This window comes from Equus caballus, chromosome 20 (assembly GCF_041296265.1).
Source record: "Equus caballus isolate H_3958 breed thoroughbred chromosome 20, TB-T2T, whole genome shotgun sequence".
Taxonomy (NCBI): domain Eukaryota; kingdom Metazoa; phylum Chordata; class Mammalia; order Perissodactyla; family Equidae; genus Equus; species Equus caballus.
The window spans coordinates 54831939-54849813 of NC_091703.1; the positions used below are offsets into that span (position 1 = coordinate 54831939).

Genomic DNA, 17875 nt, shown 5'->3' on the forward strand with positions numbered 1-17875 from the left:
TTAACAGTAAAATTCAGGAGGTAGAGACTGCTGTTTTTGGTGGGAGTGGTGGTCATAAATATTTTTCCCCTGGGAGGTGATGTGCAAGGTTTTATTGCGTTGCTGCTTGTGGAGTGGGTGTGTGGGGAGGGGGATAGGAAGAATCTCAGGAATTTTCCTTATACTTTTTTCTTCTGTTCATTTCTAGTCTTTATAACCTGGCTTCACTGGAACTGAGAGAGAATCTTCTTACGTATCTTCCTGAGTGAGTCTCTGGGGAAAATAAGAGGAGGTTTTGTACCGAATGAATTTCTTTAAACATTGAAGAAGAAGAAAAAAAAGAACTACAGTATTTTGTTAAAAAGAGATTCTGTATCTTTTGGAAAGTTTGGGAGATGCCATTCTTCTCTTAGTAGTCCTCCCTATGCAATGTTTACTTCCGTAAAGTCCAAATGAATCTTATTTTTGGAAACTAGTCCTAGTGAGGAATGTCGTATTGCTCAGCATTTCTAAGTACTGTCTAAGAGCTCCCCCCCCCTTTTTTTTTTAAATAGCTCTCTTACCCAGCTACGGAGGCTAGAAGAACTTGATTTAGGAAACAATGAAATATATAATTTGGTAAGTCTGTATTGAAGAGAGATTTGGATTTAACTTTGCCCTTTGTTATGTTCACAAAATCAAGCCACACTGTGACAGGCATCTCACATATAAAGTAGAAGAAGATGGGCACGGATGTTAGCTCAGGGCCAATCTTCCTCAGCAAAAAGAGGAGGGTTGGCAATGGATGTTAGTTCAGGGATAATCTTCCTTACAAAAAAAATTATATGTTTTTGGGGAGATCTGTAGGGATGCTATAAACCAGCATTTCCACAGATATAGCTTGGCAACGTTAACGAATGTTCTTCAGTTCACACAGGTTAGGAGTTATGATTCACGGGTGGGAGGATCGGGACTAGAGATGATGGGTGTACGTGGAAATGACTGGCGTTCTTGGAGAGTGTTGGGCGTGCTTTTAGGAAGGGGGAGAAGTACCAGCAAATTATTAACTGTTGAATTAGGATTCTTTGTTTCTTAATGGTACCCAATTATTAACTGTTGAATTAGGATTCTTTGTTTCTTAATGGAAGACTGAAAATTGGATCTTTGTTACCATAACATTGTTCTTTTTGTTTTAGCCAGAATCAATCGGAGCTCTCTTCCATCTGAAGGATCTCTGGTTGGACGGAAATCAGCTGTCAGAATTACCTCAGGTGAGTGGTTGTCTCACGTTGTCACCCCCAAAACTGTAAAACAGCAGCCACCACCACCATCATGTATTTCCTGCTTCTACATGAGACTTTATATAAAATGGATCTTGAAAACTAAAAACATTGGTTGAAAAAGCACCTGTGGAAAAATATATTGCTACACTCACCGTGCTGTGTTGCCGTAGAAAAATTGAAGGCCTCCCCACCATTTCTACAGAGAGTAAGCAGATCCTTTAGTTCGTGAGGTCCGCTTTTTATCTCACCCTTGCCACCCGTAGGCCTTACTGCAAGCCCAGCAAATTTGTAAATTATCAGCCCCTGATTCTGATGGTGTACATTTCTGCCATCCTTTGTCGTGTACCAAGTGCTTTGGGATAATTTGGACCACATTTTGTCCTGCAATTGTTGATGTAAAAGCAATGTTAACAGCTTTTATTTCATGTTTCTTCCAAGTATTGCTTATGGTTTAGATAGAATGCCATGGTGTTCTGGTTTTTCCTGTGTGAGAACTATGTTCCAAATGAAATGGAGTCTTATATAGACTTCTGAATGCATAGTTTTCTTGTGGGGTCTCAGGAAGCAGGCCTGCCTTCTCATTGGTTGAGAGAGAAACCTAAAGTAACAAATGAAACCAAAATAACAACAAAAAAAGGCATTTTCCCTGTATTTTCTTTTGCTCCAGCTCTTAACTGAATTTTATTCTTTGGTGTATGTTACAGCCAGTCTTTAAAGTCAGAATATATTTCATGATGGTCTGCGTGCTGGTATTTTAAACTAATTCAGAGGCGTCTCTGCTCAGCAGTGTTGCGATGGGGCTGTGTGCTTGAGGTGGGGAATGCCATAGTAACACAGGGAAATCCGACATTAGAAAAAAGTACTTCAGTACACTTTTGTTTTATTTATTTATTTATCTGTAATATATTTTATTTCCTTAAAAGGAAAAAAGGTGAGGAAGAAGGGTTATTCTCTAGCTATGAGAAATCGTTCTGTCAGTTTAGAATTATCCAGCCCATTTATTGTGCATTAATAAAGTTAAAACACCATTAAGTCAACCCTTTTCCTATGTGTGCCCCAGATAATTTTTTTCTTTCTTCTTTTTTTTTAAATTTAATTATTTTCATTGAGGTAACATTGGTTTTATAACATTGTATAAATTTCAGGTGTACATCGTGGTATTTCGATTTCTGTATAGACTACATCATGTTTACCACCCAAAGACTAATTACCATCCATCACCTTGCTCGTGCCCAGTCACCTCTTTCCCTCCTTCCTCTCTGGTAACCACCGATCCAGTCTCTGTCTCTGTGGGTGTGTGTGTTGTTGCCGTGTTTTTATCTTCAGTTTATGAGTGAGATCATACTGTATTTGACTCTCTCTGACTTACTTCACTTAGTATGAGAATCTTTATCCATTCCTCCCTTGATAGGCACTTCAGTTGTTCCCAAGACTTGGCTATTGTGAATAATGTCACAGTGAACATAGGGGTGCATATGTGCACATTTGTGTTTTCATGTTGTTTGGACAAATACCTAGCAGTGGAATAGCTGGATCACATGGTAGTTCTATTCTTAGTTTTTTGAGGAATCTCCGTACTGTATTCCATAGTGGCTGCACCAGTTTGCTCTCCAGCCAGCATTGTATGAGATTTCTGTTTTGCCCATATCCTCTCAACGTTTATTTATAATCTTGTTAATTTATAGCCATTCTGGCAGGCATGTGGTGATATCTCATTGTAGTTTTGATTTGCATTTCCCTAATAATTAGTGATGTTAAACATCTTTTCATGTGCCTGTTGGCCATCTGTATATCTTCTTTGGAGAAATGTCTGTTCAGATCTTTTGCCATTGTTTCATTGGGTTGTTAGTCTTTTTGTTGTTGAGGTGTATGAGTTCTTTATATATGTTGGATCTTAACCCTTTATCAGATATAGGGTTTGCAGATATCTTCTCCCAATTGTAAGGTGGTCTTTTCCTTTTGTTGATGGTTTCCTTTGCTGTGTAGAAGCTTTTTAGTTGATGTAGTCCCATTTGTTTATTTTTCCTTTAGTTTCCCTTGCCTGATCAGACATAGTGTTTGAAAATATGCTGCTAAGACTGATGTCAGTGAGCTACTGCCTATGTTTTCTTCTAGAAGTTTTGTGGTTTCAGATCTTACATTCAAGTCTTTAAGCCATTTTGAGTTAATTTTTGTGTATGGTGTAAGATAATGGTCTACTTTCATTCTTTTGCATGTGGCTGTCCAGTTTTCCCAACACCATTTATTGAAGAGACTCTCCTTCTTGCATTTTATGTTCTTGGCTCCCTTGTTGAAAATTAGCTGTCCATAGAGGTGTGGGTTTATTTCTGGGCTCTCGATTCTGTTCCATTGATCTGTGTGTCTGTTTTTGTGCCAGTATCATGCTGTTTTGGTTACTGTGGCTTTGTAGTGTATTTTGAAATCAGGGAGTGTGATACCTCCAGCTTTGTTCTTTTTTTCTCAGGATTCCTTTGGTTATTTGGGATCTTTTGTTGTTCCATGTAAATTTTAGGATTCTTTGTTCTATTTCTGTGAAAGTGTCTTTGGAACTTTGATGAGGATTGCATTGAATCTGTAGTTTGCTTTAGGAAGAATTCTTCCAGCCAAGAACACAGAATATCCTTCCATTTCTTTGTGTCTTCAGTTTCTTTCAACAATGTTTTATACTTTTCAGTGTAGAGGTCTTTCACCTTTTTGGTTATTTTATTCCTAGGTATTTTATTCTTTTTGTTGCAATTGTTAAGGGGATTGTATTCTTAATTTCTCTTCCTGCTACTTCATTGTTAGTGTATAGAAACACAACTGATTTTTGTATGTTGATTTTGTATCCTGCAACTTTACTGTATTCTTATTATTTCTAAAAGTTTTTTGGTAGATTCTTTAGGGTTTCCTTTATTGAAAATCATGTCATTTACAATTAGTGACAGTTTTGCTTCTTCCTTTCTAATTTGGATCTCTTTTATTTCTTTGTCTTCCCTGATTGCTCTGGCTAGGACTTCCAATACTATGTTAAATAAGAGTGGTGAAAGTGGGCCTCCTTGTGTGGGTCCTATTCTTAGAGGGATAGCTTTCAGTTTTTCTCCATTGAGTATGATATTAGCTGTGCGTTCGTCATATATGTCTTTTATTATTTTGAGATACTTTCCTTCTATAGCTATTTTATTCAGGGTTTTTATCATAAATGGTTGCTGTATCTTGTCAAATGCTTTCTTAGCATCTATTGAGATGATCATGTGATTGTATATTTTTCATTTTGTTAATGTGGTATAGCACGTTAATTGATGTGATGATGTTGAACCATCCCTGCATCCGTGGTGTAAATCCTACTTGATCATGGTATATGATCTTTTTAATATATTGTTGTATTTGATTTGCTAGTATTTTCTTGAGGATTTTTAGAGCAATGTTCATCAGTAATATTGGCCTGTAATTTTCTCTTTTTTGTGTTGTCCTTGTCTGGTTTTGGTATCAGGGTAATGTTGGCCTTGTAGGATGAGTTAGGAAGCCTCCCCTCCTCTTCATTTTTTTGGAAGAGTTTGAGAAGGATAGGTATTATGTCTTCTTTGAATGTTTGGTAGAATTCACCAGGGAAGCCGTCTGGTCCTGGAATTTTATTTTTGGGGAGGTGTTTTGATCTCCTTACTGGTGATTGGTCTATTCAAATTATGTACTTCTTCTTGATTCAGTTTTGGAAGGTTGTATGACTCTAAGAATTTATCCATTTCTTCTAGATTATCCAGTTTGTTGGCATATAGCTTTTCATAGTATTCTCTTATAATCTTTTGTATTTCTGAGGTGTCTTTTATACTTTCTCTTCTTTCATTTCTAATTTTATTTATTTGAGCTTTCTCTCTTTTTTTCTTGGTGAGTATCACTAAAGAGTTGTCAATTTTGTTTATCTTTTCAAAGAACCAGCTCTTGGTTTCATTGACTTTCACTATTATTTTTTCAGTCTCTATTCATTTACTTCCACTCTGATTGTTGTTATTTCCTTCCTTCTACTGATTTGCGGCTTTGTTTGTTCTTCTTTTTCTACTTCATTTAGGTGCACTGTTAGATTGTTTATCTGGGATTTTTCTTGTCCGTTGAGGTAGGCCTGTATTCCTATAAACTTCACTCTTAGAACACCTTTTTCTGTATCCCATAAATTTTGTTATGTGGTGTTTTCATTTTCATTTGTCTCCAGGTATTCATTGATTTCTCCTTTGATTTCGCCCCTGACCCAATCATTGTTCACTAGCATTTTCTTTAATCTCCACATATTTATGGCTTTTCTAGTTTTCTTCCTGTAGTTGATTTCTAGTTTCATACTGTTGTGGTCAGAAGAGATGCTTGGTATTATTTCAGTCTTCTTAAATTTATTGAGACCTGTCTTGTGGCCTAATAATGTGATCTATCCTGGAGAATGTTCTACATGATTCAAAAAGAATGTGTATTCTGTGGTTTTTCGATGGAATGTTCTGTATATGTCTACTGAGTCCATCTGATCTAATGTGTCATTTAAGGCCAGTGTCTACTTATTGATCATCTGTTTGGATGATCTATCCATTGGTGTAAGTGGAGTGTTAAAGTCCCCTACTATTACTGTGTTACTATCTATTTCTCCTTTTATGTCTGTTAATAGTTGCTTTATATATTTAGGTGGTCCTATGTTGGGTGCATAGATATTTACTAGTGTTATATCCTCTTGTTGGCTTGTTCCCTCTATCATTGTGTAGTGCCTTTCTTTGTGTCTTGTTACAGTTTTTGTTTTAAAGTCTATTTTGTCTGAGATAAGTATTGCTACCCCAGCTTTCTTTTCAATGCCATTTTCATGGAGTATCTTTTTCCATCCCTTTACTTTCATTTTGTGAGTGTCTTTAAGTCTGAAATGTGTCTCTTGTATGCACATATATGTGGGTCTTGTTTTTTTATCCAATCAGCCACCCCATGTTTTTTCATTAGAGCATTTAGTCCATTGACATTTATAGTAGCTATTGATAAGAATGTACTTATTGCCATTATGTTACTTTTTTCCTAGGTGTTTTAGTAGTTCTTCTGTGTTCCTTTCTTCTCTTGCTCTCTTCCTTTGTGGTTTGCTAGCTTTCTTTAGTATTATGTTTGGGTTCCTTTCTCTTAATCATTTGTGTATTTATTACAGGTTTCGGGTTTCTGGTTACCATGAGGTTCATATATAATAAGCTGTGTAAATAGCAATCTATATTAAGTTGATGGTCTCTTAAGTTTTACCTCTTGCTAGAAGCTCTTCTCTTTTACTCCTCTACTCCCACATTTGATGTTTTTGATATTATATTTAACATGTTTTTGTGCATGTGTATCTGTTAACCTCCTATCATGGAAATCTATAATTTTGGTACTTTTGTCTTTTGATCTTCATATTAGCTTCATAGGTGGTTGATCTGCTACTTTTACTGTATATTTCCCTTTACCAGTGACTTTATTCATTTTTTTTTTTTTATAATTTTCTTATTCCTGTTTGTGGTCTTTTCTTTTCCACTTAAATAAGTCTGTTTGCCATTTTTTGCAAGGCTGGTTTACTGGTGATAAACTCCTTTAGTTTTTGTTTGTCTGGAAAACTATCTCTCTTTCCATTCTGAATGATAACTTTGCCAGGTAGAGTATTCTTGGCTGTAGATTTTTTCCTTTCAGTACTTTAAATATATCATGCCACTTCCTTCTAGCCTGTATGGTTTCTGCTGAGAAGTCTGCTGATAGCCTTATGGGGTTTCCTTTGTATGTAACTTATTGCCTTTCTCTTGTAGCTTTTAGGATTTTGTTTTTATCTTTAATTCTTTTTTTTTTTTAAAGATTTTATTTTTTTCCTTTTTCTCCCCAAAGCCTCATGGTACATTGTTGTGTATTCTTCGTTGTGGGTCCTTCTAGTTGTGGCATGTACCTCAGCGTGGTTCGATGAGCAGTGCCATGTCCACGCCCAGGATTCGAACCAATGAAACACTGGACCACCTGCAGCGGAGTGCGCAAACTCAACTACTCAGCCACGGGGCCAGCCCCCTTTTATCTTTAATTCTTGATATTTAATTATAATATGTCTTGGCATTGTCCTCTTTGGGTTCATCTTGTTTGGTGCTCTCTGTGCTTCCTGTACCTGGATGTCTGTTTACTTAGGTTATGAGAGTTTTCAGGTATTATTTCTTCACATAGATTCTCTGCTGTTTTGTCTCTCTCTTAGGTGTATAGATTCTCTGCCCCCTTGTCTCTTCTCCTCATGAGACACCTATAATACACATCTTAGTGCACTTGATGTGGTCCCAGAGGTCCCTTAGACTATCCTAATTCTTTTTTCTTTTTATCTGTTCAGCTTGGGTGATTTTCTCTAGTCTTTCGTCCAGCTTGCCACTCCGTTTTTCTGTATCATCTACTCTGCTATTGATTTCCTTTAGTGAATTTTTCATTTCCATTATTCTTCATTTCTGACTGGTTCTTTTTTATATTTTCCAATTCTTTGTTGAAGTTCTCTCTGAGTTCATCCATTCTTCTCCCAAGATCAGTGAGCATCCTTATAAGTTTATACTGTTTATCAAGTGGATTGTTTATCTTTGTTTTGTTTGGTTATTTTTCTCAAGATTTGTCCTGTTCCCTTGTTTGTGACATATTTCTTTGTTCCCTCATTTTGTATCTTTCTCTGTGCTTACAGCTATGTATTAGGTAGATCAGCTGTGTCTCCTGATCTTGGCGAGGTGGTCATATGTAAGAGATGCCTTATGAGGCCCAGCAGTGTGCTTTCCTCTCATCACCAGTCCCCAGTCTTCCAAGAGTGTCCCCTGTGTGGGCTACATGTGTCCTTCTGTTATGGCTGGGTTGCTCTTGCTGCGGGTGCCTGGGGAGGCTAGGCTGTCTCCCTGGCTAGCTAGTTGTAGCACTCAGCTATGTGCAGCTGCTACAGTCCCTTCAGTCACTTTATCTGGTTTGGGGAGTCCCAGCACAGTTGACTACAAGGTCTAATAGCACATTCCTGTTGCAGTTTTTCTGTTAATTGAGTAGGTCCCCAGCATGACTGGTTGCTAGGCTCGGGGGCTCACAATTGCTTAGGCCTCCAGCCTGCAAGGCTGTTGTCAGCTTTCTCAGGAGTGCAGCTGGGTGGGGTTGGCCCCGGGTGTGGCAGCACGCAATTGTTTCAGACTTTGGAAGGTAGGGCAGATCGCCTATGTGGCTGTTTAAGAAGCACAGGTCAGCTGCAGCTGACAAGCCCCCCCCCCCCCACCCACAGGGCCACACACCCCGTCAATATAGTCCTGCCCTGTGCACCTGATTGGACCCACTGAAGTGGACCCACTCACCCCACTGCAGAGGGCCCCCACATCCCACCTATGCAGGCCCACAAATTGCCCAAAGGCTTGCTGGTTGGTGGGGCCAGTCCCTAGCTCTGGCTGCCTGCTCTGGCTTCATTGGATTAAATCAGTGCTCTAGTGGGCAGGGAAGACTCTAGGCTAACAGGCCAGGGAAGAACTCCAATAGCATCTTCCAGCATCTGTGTCAGCATGCCTGTACTAGGTCACAATAATGGCTGCTTCCAAAGTCTCAGTCCCTGGGGAGGTGGTCCCAGGGGCCTTTTACCTCCCTGAGATGTGCCTAGAGCCCATCAGGTGAGTCTCTTTTCACCAAATGGTTATGCACCTTTCTTGTGATTTTTGTTTTGCTTTCTGAAACAGTGAATTTGTGCATGTGCCCTTTAAGAACAGGCTTTTCTTTCTCTTACACTCAATAGCTGTCCTGGGGGTATTTCCCATTATATTTAATAGCCAGCAAAGCTAGATATTGTGGCACTTGTCTCAGTTGTGTTGAGTTCAACAGCTGCTTATTGTGGTAATGCTCCCCTGCTCAGCTCCCCCACTCCTCCAGGGAAGGATTCATACCTTAAGATTGCTCCCGGCCGTGAAGTGCCACGGCTAGCATGTAGTATTTTCCTCTCCAGAAAGGTATTTCTGCCTCTTCCACCTCAGTCAGTACTGTTCCTTGTTGTAGGAGTCCTTTTTATCCAGTTTCCAGTTCTTTCTTGGGGGTAATTATTCCAAGGGTAGCTGTAAATTGGTTGTGTCCGTTTGAGGAGGTGAGTTCAGAGTCCTCCTACACTGCCATCTTCCAAGCAAATAGTAAGTACAGTTTCAGTTGTTGTGGTTATAGCCTGGTGTTGTCATGACATCGCTTACAACTAGTGGAACCAAGGAATAGTTTCAGTCCATTTCTGAGGTCTTGGCTGCATTTGGGAAAAGGAGAGGACAGGTCAGCAGCTGATGTGGGTGAGAGTTTGATTAATACTTAGATTTCTCCAGGAAGTTATGAGAAATCCTGATTGAGAGAATTCTGGTTACTTTAGGAGTCAAAATATGGGGGGGAAATGCCAGGAAGTTATCAGGAATTTAATAAGATATCAGCTGTTAGACATGATGGGATAAGAGTATATATACAGATGTGCATATGTGAGTATGTGAAAAATGCCACATCCTAAACACAAAGAAATTAAAACTCCAGTGATCATGTTATAAACAGTTATTTAAACATCTCATTTGCCCCCCTAGATAAGCTTCTATTAAACCAGGACTAAACACATCAAACAGTCTCAAGTAATAATCAGAATTATTTTCCTATCTTCATTCATGAAAGAAAGAAAAGGATACAAAGACATCTTAGAAGAAATTAATCAAAAAGTAGAACAACTTCAGGGGTCTGGCCCGAAATTAGTAGAAATGTAGTCTGGTTCCCCAAAGACAGGAAATACAGGAGTGGCATCATAGGATGCATATTAGGTAGGAGGTAGGCTGGAAAGAAAAGATGAGACCAAATTAAATACAGATTGAGGAATGTGTACTTATGTAGGCATCAGGGAGCCACTAGACATGTTTTGAGTAGAAAGGTGGTCTGATTCCATGACTAGAGTGAGCTGTGTTTCCAGGAGGGAAATATGAAAACAGAGTTTGTAGAACAGACTTGGGTACGGAGAGTCAAGACCAGAGCCACCCGTCCAGGTGAGAAGGTAATGAGAGTAGGAATTTAATATAGTGGTGGTGAGAATGGAAAAGTGGAGGCGATTATAGGAGAGAAAATATGCATTTTGGGAATGGAAGATAACTCTTGAATAGAATGTTAGACTCATTGAGGTACTTTCCCCAACCTGGATAGGCTGTTTTCTTAAAAGCAGTATGCCTCTCTCTTCTGTTGATGTTAGAGGTGTCAGTGGGTCTGTCTGCTCCAGTTTTGCTGGGGAGCCGTTGCATCAATATTTGTTGTGACAAGAACCACCTGCCGTGGGAGATAGAAAGTAGATGATTGCTCAACAGAGAAAATCACAGGTCACCCTGAAGTGTGAGCTGCTTGCTAAGTGATTGCTTCCAAACTAGGAGAACTGGATTCTAGATTCTTTTGTTCCCCTAATTGTGTTTCTTTAAAGTCATTTGTTCTCTCTTGGTGCCAGTCTCTTCATCTATCAGTGAGAACGATTCCATGCCTGCCTGGAGTTGGAGGACTTGGCGTCCCTCCCAGCTCCATGTCTGTGATTCATGCAGCTTCCCGTTTTTATTGGAAGGGGGTCTGGAAATTTACTCCAGCCTTCGCATTTAAATAGACGCTAAAGAAACATCCTTAGGACTACTTTGGGATTTGATTGCGAAAAATCACTGTAACAAAGTCCTCTGTGCTATGACAGGTTTAAGCATGAGTTTCTTTTTCTGTGTCATTGATGTAGGAGATAGGAAATCTGAAGAACCTGCTGTGCTTAGATGTCTCTGAAAACAGGTTGGAAAGACTTCCTGAAGAAATCAGTGGCCTGACTTCATTAACGGATTTAGTCATTTCCCAGAACTTATTAGAAACAATTCCGGATGGCATTGGTAAGTATTGACAGTAAGTCACTACTAACGGTGCTGGCTGTTGGGGCACACTCTCGTCTTTTGGTCACCACTCTCAGGTGCTGAGGATGTGGCTCTTTCAGTCATCTCATTGTTTGTTTTAGCAGAAGGAGTGCAAAGAATATTTAATACAATTTAAGCTTCTCTATATGCAAGTATTTCTGTCGTTCTGGTTTGGTAGCAATTATAGGTATTATTACTTATGAGTGTTGACTCATATCTCTTTCATCTGCATCTTATCTCAGTGATTTCAGTAGAGATTGGCCCCAATAATAGAATGTGTTTCAGGCCTATGAGCAATCACTAAGAAATGTCTCATTGAGCATCCCAAATAGTTTATGAGAAAGTAACTTTGACCTTATTGCGTGACTAGGGAAGGGCTGTTAAAGGGAGAATGGTGTGCTTGGGTTGAACCTTTTCTAGCACATTGAGAATAATCTTTTCCTTTAACCATTCTATGCTATTTCCTTTAACAAAAAAATTTAGTCCAGACGTTTCCTTTACCATCAGGGAATTCAGTCCAGTGTGAGAAAATAAACACAAACTGAGAAGATGTAAACAGACGTGGACTGGCAGCTCCATGTCTGCAAAGCCGCTTAGAAATTGTAAGAAACTATATTTAACTATATAGTTGTCCTAGGGTAGTTGTCTTTGACGTTCATTTAACTTGTATTCAAAACTTCAAAGGAAGCTGTTGAAAGATTTTCAGTAGTCGGCGAAGCTGTATGACAGAGGACCCCTTCCTTCCTGGTGTTTGGTCGAGATAAAAGTGGTAACTGATCATAGAACGCAGCAGGAAGACGGACTCTGCCTTTTGGTTCAGGTTGCCTGGAAAATTGATGAGGATTTTGACTCTAGGTAGCACTGTTCGCTGACAATCGTATATGGCGGCTGAAAGCAGCTGTAGGAACTGGGGGTGTTTTGTTGCCTGGACTAGGAAGAACGAGGAGGCCTGAGACGGCTGACTTGAAGCATTGGAAGGCTATCATGCAGGAGGAAGACGAGATTTATTACATCTTCTAGTTCGTTTGGGTGAAATGAAAGGATTGTGAATCTCAACTTGATTTAAGAAAGAGCTTTAAAAAAAAATATCTGTTGCCAAGTAGTTTGGGCTGCTTAGAAAAGAAATGAGTGCCCTGTCACTAGAAGTATTCAAGGAGAGGCTGCAAGATGACTTGCCAGTGGTATTGTTCAGGAGACCCCTCTGTTGGGGTGAGGTGTGTCGGGTGTAGATTCAGCATGCCCAGCCCAGTGGGGAATGCTCATGTGGCTCCTGACCGTGAGGACAGGTGGAAACCCTCTGGGGACCGTGGTAATAATGGATTATTGATTGTGCTAAGTAAAGAGCTTAAGAACCGGTTCGTTCTGCCTTGCCCTGTGACTGCACAGGAGGCAAGTTAATCCTTTCAACATTTCCCTTTCTCCAGCTTTAGGTCTCTTAAGTCGGAGGCCATTTTCTGATTTTACTGGGGAAAGTGTCATCATGCCAGCCACTGTCAGTGTATAACAAAGGCCATCTGCTCTGTGGACTCTGTCCCCTGAGTTGCAGTTGAAAACGAGGATTTGAATGGTGTAGGATTTTCTTCACTCACCAGGGACTCTGAGGAGCCTGCAGTAAACCGTTCTTCATTTCCATGGCCTGAGGGCATCACCGGTCTGTCCTGTCCAGTCCACTCTTCTTGCCCTGCGTGAATTAGACTCAGTCCTTAATACGGCTTTCAAAGATGACAGTCTTATTCTGCATATGTAGATAGACTTCACGATAGGGATCTTCACTGAGTCACTTTCATTCGTAGGTGATGTAATAAGCTAAACTTACTGTTTTGTTTTTAGTAAGGATGGTTCTTGGAGTAAAACAAAAGTCTCTCCTCTGTACACGAGACATCTCCTGTCCTTAGAGATCCATCAAGAGCCAGGTGTTGGTTTTCCTTTGAATTTTCTGTCTTTGATATGATATTTTTGGGTAGTGACTTTTTAAGTGATCTGCTTCTAATTTCTGACTGTTTTTGATGTTCTGAACACATTATTTTAACTCTCAATCTTTAGTGATCTAAATGAGAATGATATAATTTCATAATGCGGAAAGCTAGTTGAGGGAGAAGAATGAGTAACTGTTAACAACAAAAAGAAGAGCAGATAGGAAAGGAAAACAATTCCAGCTAATGAGGTTAAATACCGCTTTTGCAGGAAAGCTGAAGAAGCTGTCGATCTTGAAGGTGGATCAGAACAGACTCGCCCAGCTGCCTGAAGCCGTTGGGGACTGTGAGAGCCTCACAGAGTTAGTTCTCACCGAGAACCGGCTCCTGGTGGGTGTGGTTTGCGCCTTCAGATGGGTGTTGACAGTGTGGTTTCTGGATCAGCAAGGCTTATTTGGGTAGATTCTACTTGTTTGTAATTTGGGTGGACTAAATGGAAATTTCCTTATGTTATGTCTCATAAAGGGACTGGAGAAGCAAGTGCATGATGTAAAGGTGATCAGTTTTTATCCTGTTTAAGCTCCCCTGTCAGGGTGTGTCTCCCACTTGTGGTACTTCCAATGCAGGGGCTGAACTGTCACTTCTCTGAGGTCCCCGTGAGAGGTAGGGATAAGCCACGGCCAGAGGAGGTGCCACTATCTCTGCTGTGGCGTCCAAGGACCACCGGAGGAAACACTGTTCTCTTTGGTTTCTTCGAGCACGTGGGGAGAGCGAGAGAGAGGGGGAAGAAACGGTGGCCGGCCAGGGAAAGCCTTGGTGGGATTGGGGAGGAATGCTCTCTTTTGGGGACTGGGCTTCCGCATCCTACCAAGGGCCAGGCCTTGGCCTGCCTCACCTGCCAGGGGTACGTTAGCAGGTGACAGCCAGTCTCAGCTGCCTGCTCCCCTCCTGCTGCTTCCTCAGTCTTTCCTTTATCACTTCGTTGTCTTTTTCTCCTAGTTGTCTTGTAGCCGCTATTTCTTTTCAGTTTACCTTCCCACCTTTCTCTTTTCTTTTCTCTGTCTTCATTTTGTCACTTTATTTTTTATCCTACTTTCCTTCTCCTTTTTCTTCTTTCTTTCCTTTTCTTCTTTCTTTATAAAAAGAGGAAGTAATGCTCTCTAAGTGAAAAGAGCAGATAAAGACCCCAAGAGTGGGTCAAGGGCACAGAGTCCTGGGGAGCCCGGCAGCATCTGTGCTCAGGCAGCTCCAGCAGCCGCCTCTGGGAGGTGTCGTGGAAGCGACCAAATCCGCCTGTCCTGTTCTGTGGTTTGACGCTTGCAAGTCGTAATCATAACAATTTTAAAAATAACCATCACCCTCGGATTCCGTGAGGGTGTTGAAGACCCCCTGGTGACTGTGGCCTGGCTCCTGTAGGCCCCTGCTCCCCACAGCCAGCCCTCTCTCTTCCCTTGGCCTCACGGTCCCCTGCCCAGGGTTCTGACTCCCGCCCCAGCGCTGGCTTCCCCATCATCTGACCACTCCCTCAGTGTGGCTCTTGAGGGTGCAGATTCTCCCTTCTTGAGTTGAAGAGCCTTCATTACCTCTTTACCAGGTGTTTCTTTGTCCCTAGGTTTGTGCCTTTGACTTCACTTCATTGAAACTTACTCTCATTTCAACAAAAATGCAAAATATTTAATTCCACATCTCCCAAGTGAGTTTTAAAAAATCGGATATTCTTGAAGAACTATTACGTCTCTTGCAGGATGAGATTATATTCTTTAAATCCTTGAAACAATCTGTTTTACTGTGAGCCGTGTTAAAAACATATGTTAAATTAATAATAAAAATGTTATTTTAACAGACCTTACCTAAGAGCATCGGAAAACTTAAGAAGCTGAGCAACTTGAATGCAGACAGAAATAAATTAGTGTCTTTACCAAAAGAGGTACGTGCTTTAAAAAAATCTATATAATAATAATTATAAAGAAATAATTAAAAAACAGGATCAAAAGTGTGAAATACTTTAAAAGGCTTATGTGGTGCTTTTAAAAGATCTGAACTCTTACGTGTGAGTATAGGGATGGTTGGAGGAATTATACCAAAGAATGATCATCAGTAATGTTAATGACAGTAGGTGGCTCAGAAGGGTGTGAGCAGTGCTGGGAAAGGTGAATCGATAGGGTTTTAGGTGGGAAAAAGAGAGAGATTGGCGCTTTGGGCTTGACATACAATGAACGGTGATATCATTGACAGAAATGGGTAATTTGGGAGTTTGGCAGAGGACGTGGACGACTTTGGGTTTGATGGAGTTTACTGTGAAATTAAACTGTCCCGTAAGCCATCAGAATTGTAAAAATGGGTCTTGATGCAACCCTGCTCCTGGGTGGAGACTGACTCCGGGCAGCGTTCTGTCTGTAACAGAGTGAGTGAAGTCTTCATAAAGCCTTTCACGTAGAGGAAGGTGATAGGGAAGCGATAGCCAGATTCTTAGGATTTTTTTTTTTGCCACTGCTCCAAGCAGGAGAAAAGAGACAGTCACCATCCATTGTGGAGAGTAGCTGTGCTGCCTTAGAGGCATTTAAGTTCTGGGAAGAGAAGTGAAAATGCCGAGGCTGACGAGGAAGCCCATCGCAGATCAGACAAGGAGGCTTCTAGTGCTTTGTCTAAAGAGAAGCCTTGCTTTCTGTTTGGAGCTAGAAGAACTTGATTGGAGCGGGGTAGTTCTGAGCAGCCCCTCGGCCGCCTTCCCCACCAAACGAGCTGTTAGTGGGGCCGCCTCCTGTCTACGGGGCCTTAACTACAAGAGGTGTGGTGTTGTATGATATGGTCACTGGCCAGGGGTGGTTTCCTCTGTATTTCCCTGTTTTGATCCTTTCCACCATCTGTCTTGGAATAATTTCAGAGCTGCCATCCAAGCAGCCAGAACCTGAGGGCCTCTTATCTCCCAGGGCTCTTCTCAGGGTGTCTGAACTTGGCCTGGTTTCTTCTCTCCTTCCGTCATCTTGGTGCTGTGCCCTCGGTATCCCAGTCTTCTCCCTGGGGAAGACGGCCGGCATTCCTGAATGGCAGCATGAGCATATTTATTATAAACCTGACAATATTCTGACAAATCTTTGATCTGGACGCTGGCATCTAAAGAAAACTGTTTCCAGCAGAAACACTGAACTATACGTCTCAGCTAAATTGGGCCGTGACTGAGAGACTCTGCTAATCAGAACATTTTGGCTCCAGTCTCTAAGTGATAAGCCAAAACACAGAGCTGACCTTATTCTGAACATTAATTTTCCTCTTGTTGAATAGCACCTGTAGATGGATAATAGATTGGACACAGAGGAGTGGAAAAGATTTACAGCTTTCTCTCTCAATGCTGTGTCCTGTACGAGGTACTTTCATGTATGTTAACTCATCGAGTCCTCACAGCAGCTTTTGGGGTCATGAGGATTTCCTCATTGTACAGATGAGGAAACTGAGGCCAGCGAGCAGATTTCCTTACCAGGGCTCACACGGCTCGGAGTCGTTAGAACTAGGCTCCAAAGGGGTGTCTGTCTCCTGACAGCCAGCCTGCTGCTCTCTCACTAGCCAGTACAAGCTTGACCGCTCGGCTAAAACAGATTCAGCTCGACCTTTTCATCTCTGTGACCAGGAGGTAAGGTAAAGAAAGGTCAAATTATCTTTAGTTTGGATGTTTTAGAAAATTAATACATTTGGGGAACATTTTCAAGGTAAATGCCCAAGAGAGGCCTTTTAAATGTAACGTTAATCCCTGGTAAATTTCACAACCCTCCCCGACTTCATTCTCCCTCTCTTTTGATTCTGTCAAAGGAACACATTCTCCACCAGAGCTTTCGAATCCCATTTTTGTAAAACTATCACCATCGTTTTAGCACCAGTTGTCCTTTCACTTGAAGAGAATGAAACTTGTGCTCAGTGTTTCTATTTAGAGGGTTATGTAGTGCATGCTGTGTGTGCCCATAAATTTATTAGAACAGCTTTTCACGATGCAAAAAAGGAAAGCATTGTGAAAATATTTCTAGCTTCCAGGCATTTTAGTTAGCTATCAGGTTTTTATCCTTTTCTGAGAAATTATGATTGGCTTTCTGGCATCTAGAATTTAAAAGGAATAAAGTCGGTGCCTTTTCCTTCAGCTGCCTGACAAAGCAGGGAATGTGTGGGTTTCAGGAATCGGATCTTTTCTAGCACACACACCCTCACTCCCACTCACACACACTCAGCTCCCAGAGTGGGAAACGCACTGAGCTCGTGCCTGCAGGTCTGCTGAGGGTCGCAGCTTGGTGACCCAGCAGAAACGGCTGAGTGCTTGCCTCTGACCATCGGGCCGAGCAGCCAAACCACCAAGGGCCTCCTGACCCCGACTTGTGTCATGTCCATCTGGGCAGCACCGTTGTGCTGTGAGTGTGGTAGGCCCTGTTGAATGTGCGAGTGTGTGTGTGTGTTTGTGTGTGGAGGGGGATGCCCAGTGACTGTGTATGTGCGCACGCTCTGCCTCCAAGCTTGATACCATTTGATCAAATCCTGCACTTCCCCTGATTGAATTCTTTTCTTTCAAAACTTTATTACTTTCTCTTGATCAATTAAATTGCATGCATGACATATCTAAACTGAAATGCTGACCAATTCGATTTATATGCCCAAAATTCATAGTTGTATTAATTGCCATTGGTCCGGTGTGCTGTGTAGTTTTTCCTATTTTTTGTCCTTTTTTTTTTAATTTGATATTGTAGATTGTCAGTTTTATAGCACAGCTCCTTGCTCTATAGCATTTATTTGCAATTTTTTTTTTTTCCAAATGGTTGAGGGGAAAATGTTTGTACTGTGTGGGTCACGATAATAGATTCTGTTTGTGTTTCGTGGT

The 17875-nt window shown here is 41.1% G+C and overlaps 1 protein-coding gene across 10 annotated transcripts in view; it reads left to right on the forward strand.

Moving 5' to 3' along the window:
* Positions 1-17875, forward strand: part of LRRC1 (leucine rich repeat containing 1) — a 126869-nt gene that overhangs the window by 90894 nt on the left and 18100 nt on the right. For all 10 annotated transcript variants that reach the window (XM_023625101.2, XM_023625103.2, XM_070245694.1 and 7 more), the window contains 6 exons: positions 188-244; positions 534-597; positions 1155-1229; positions 10942-11086; positions 13292-13410; positions 14864-14947. In XM_023625101.2, the coding sequence (XP_023480869.1) occupies positions 188-244; positions 534-597; positions 1155-1229; positions 10942-11086; positions 13292-13410; positions 14864-14947 (544 nt within the window). The remainder of the gene's footprint in view (positions 1-187; positions 245-533; positions 598-1154; positions 1230-10941; positions 11087-13291; positions 13411-14863; positions 14948-17875) is intronic.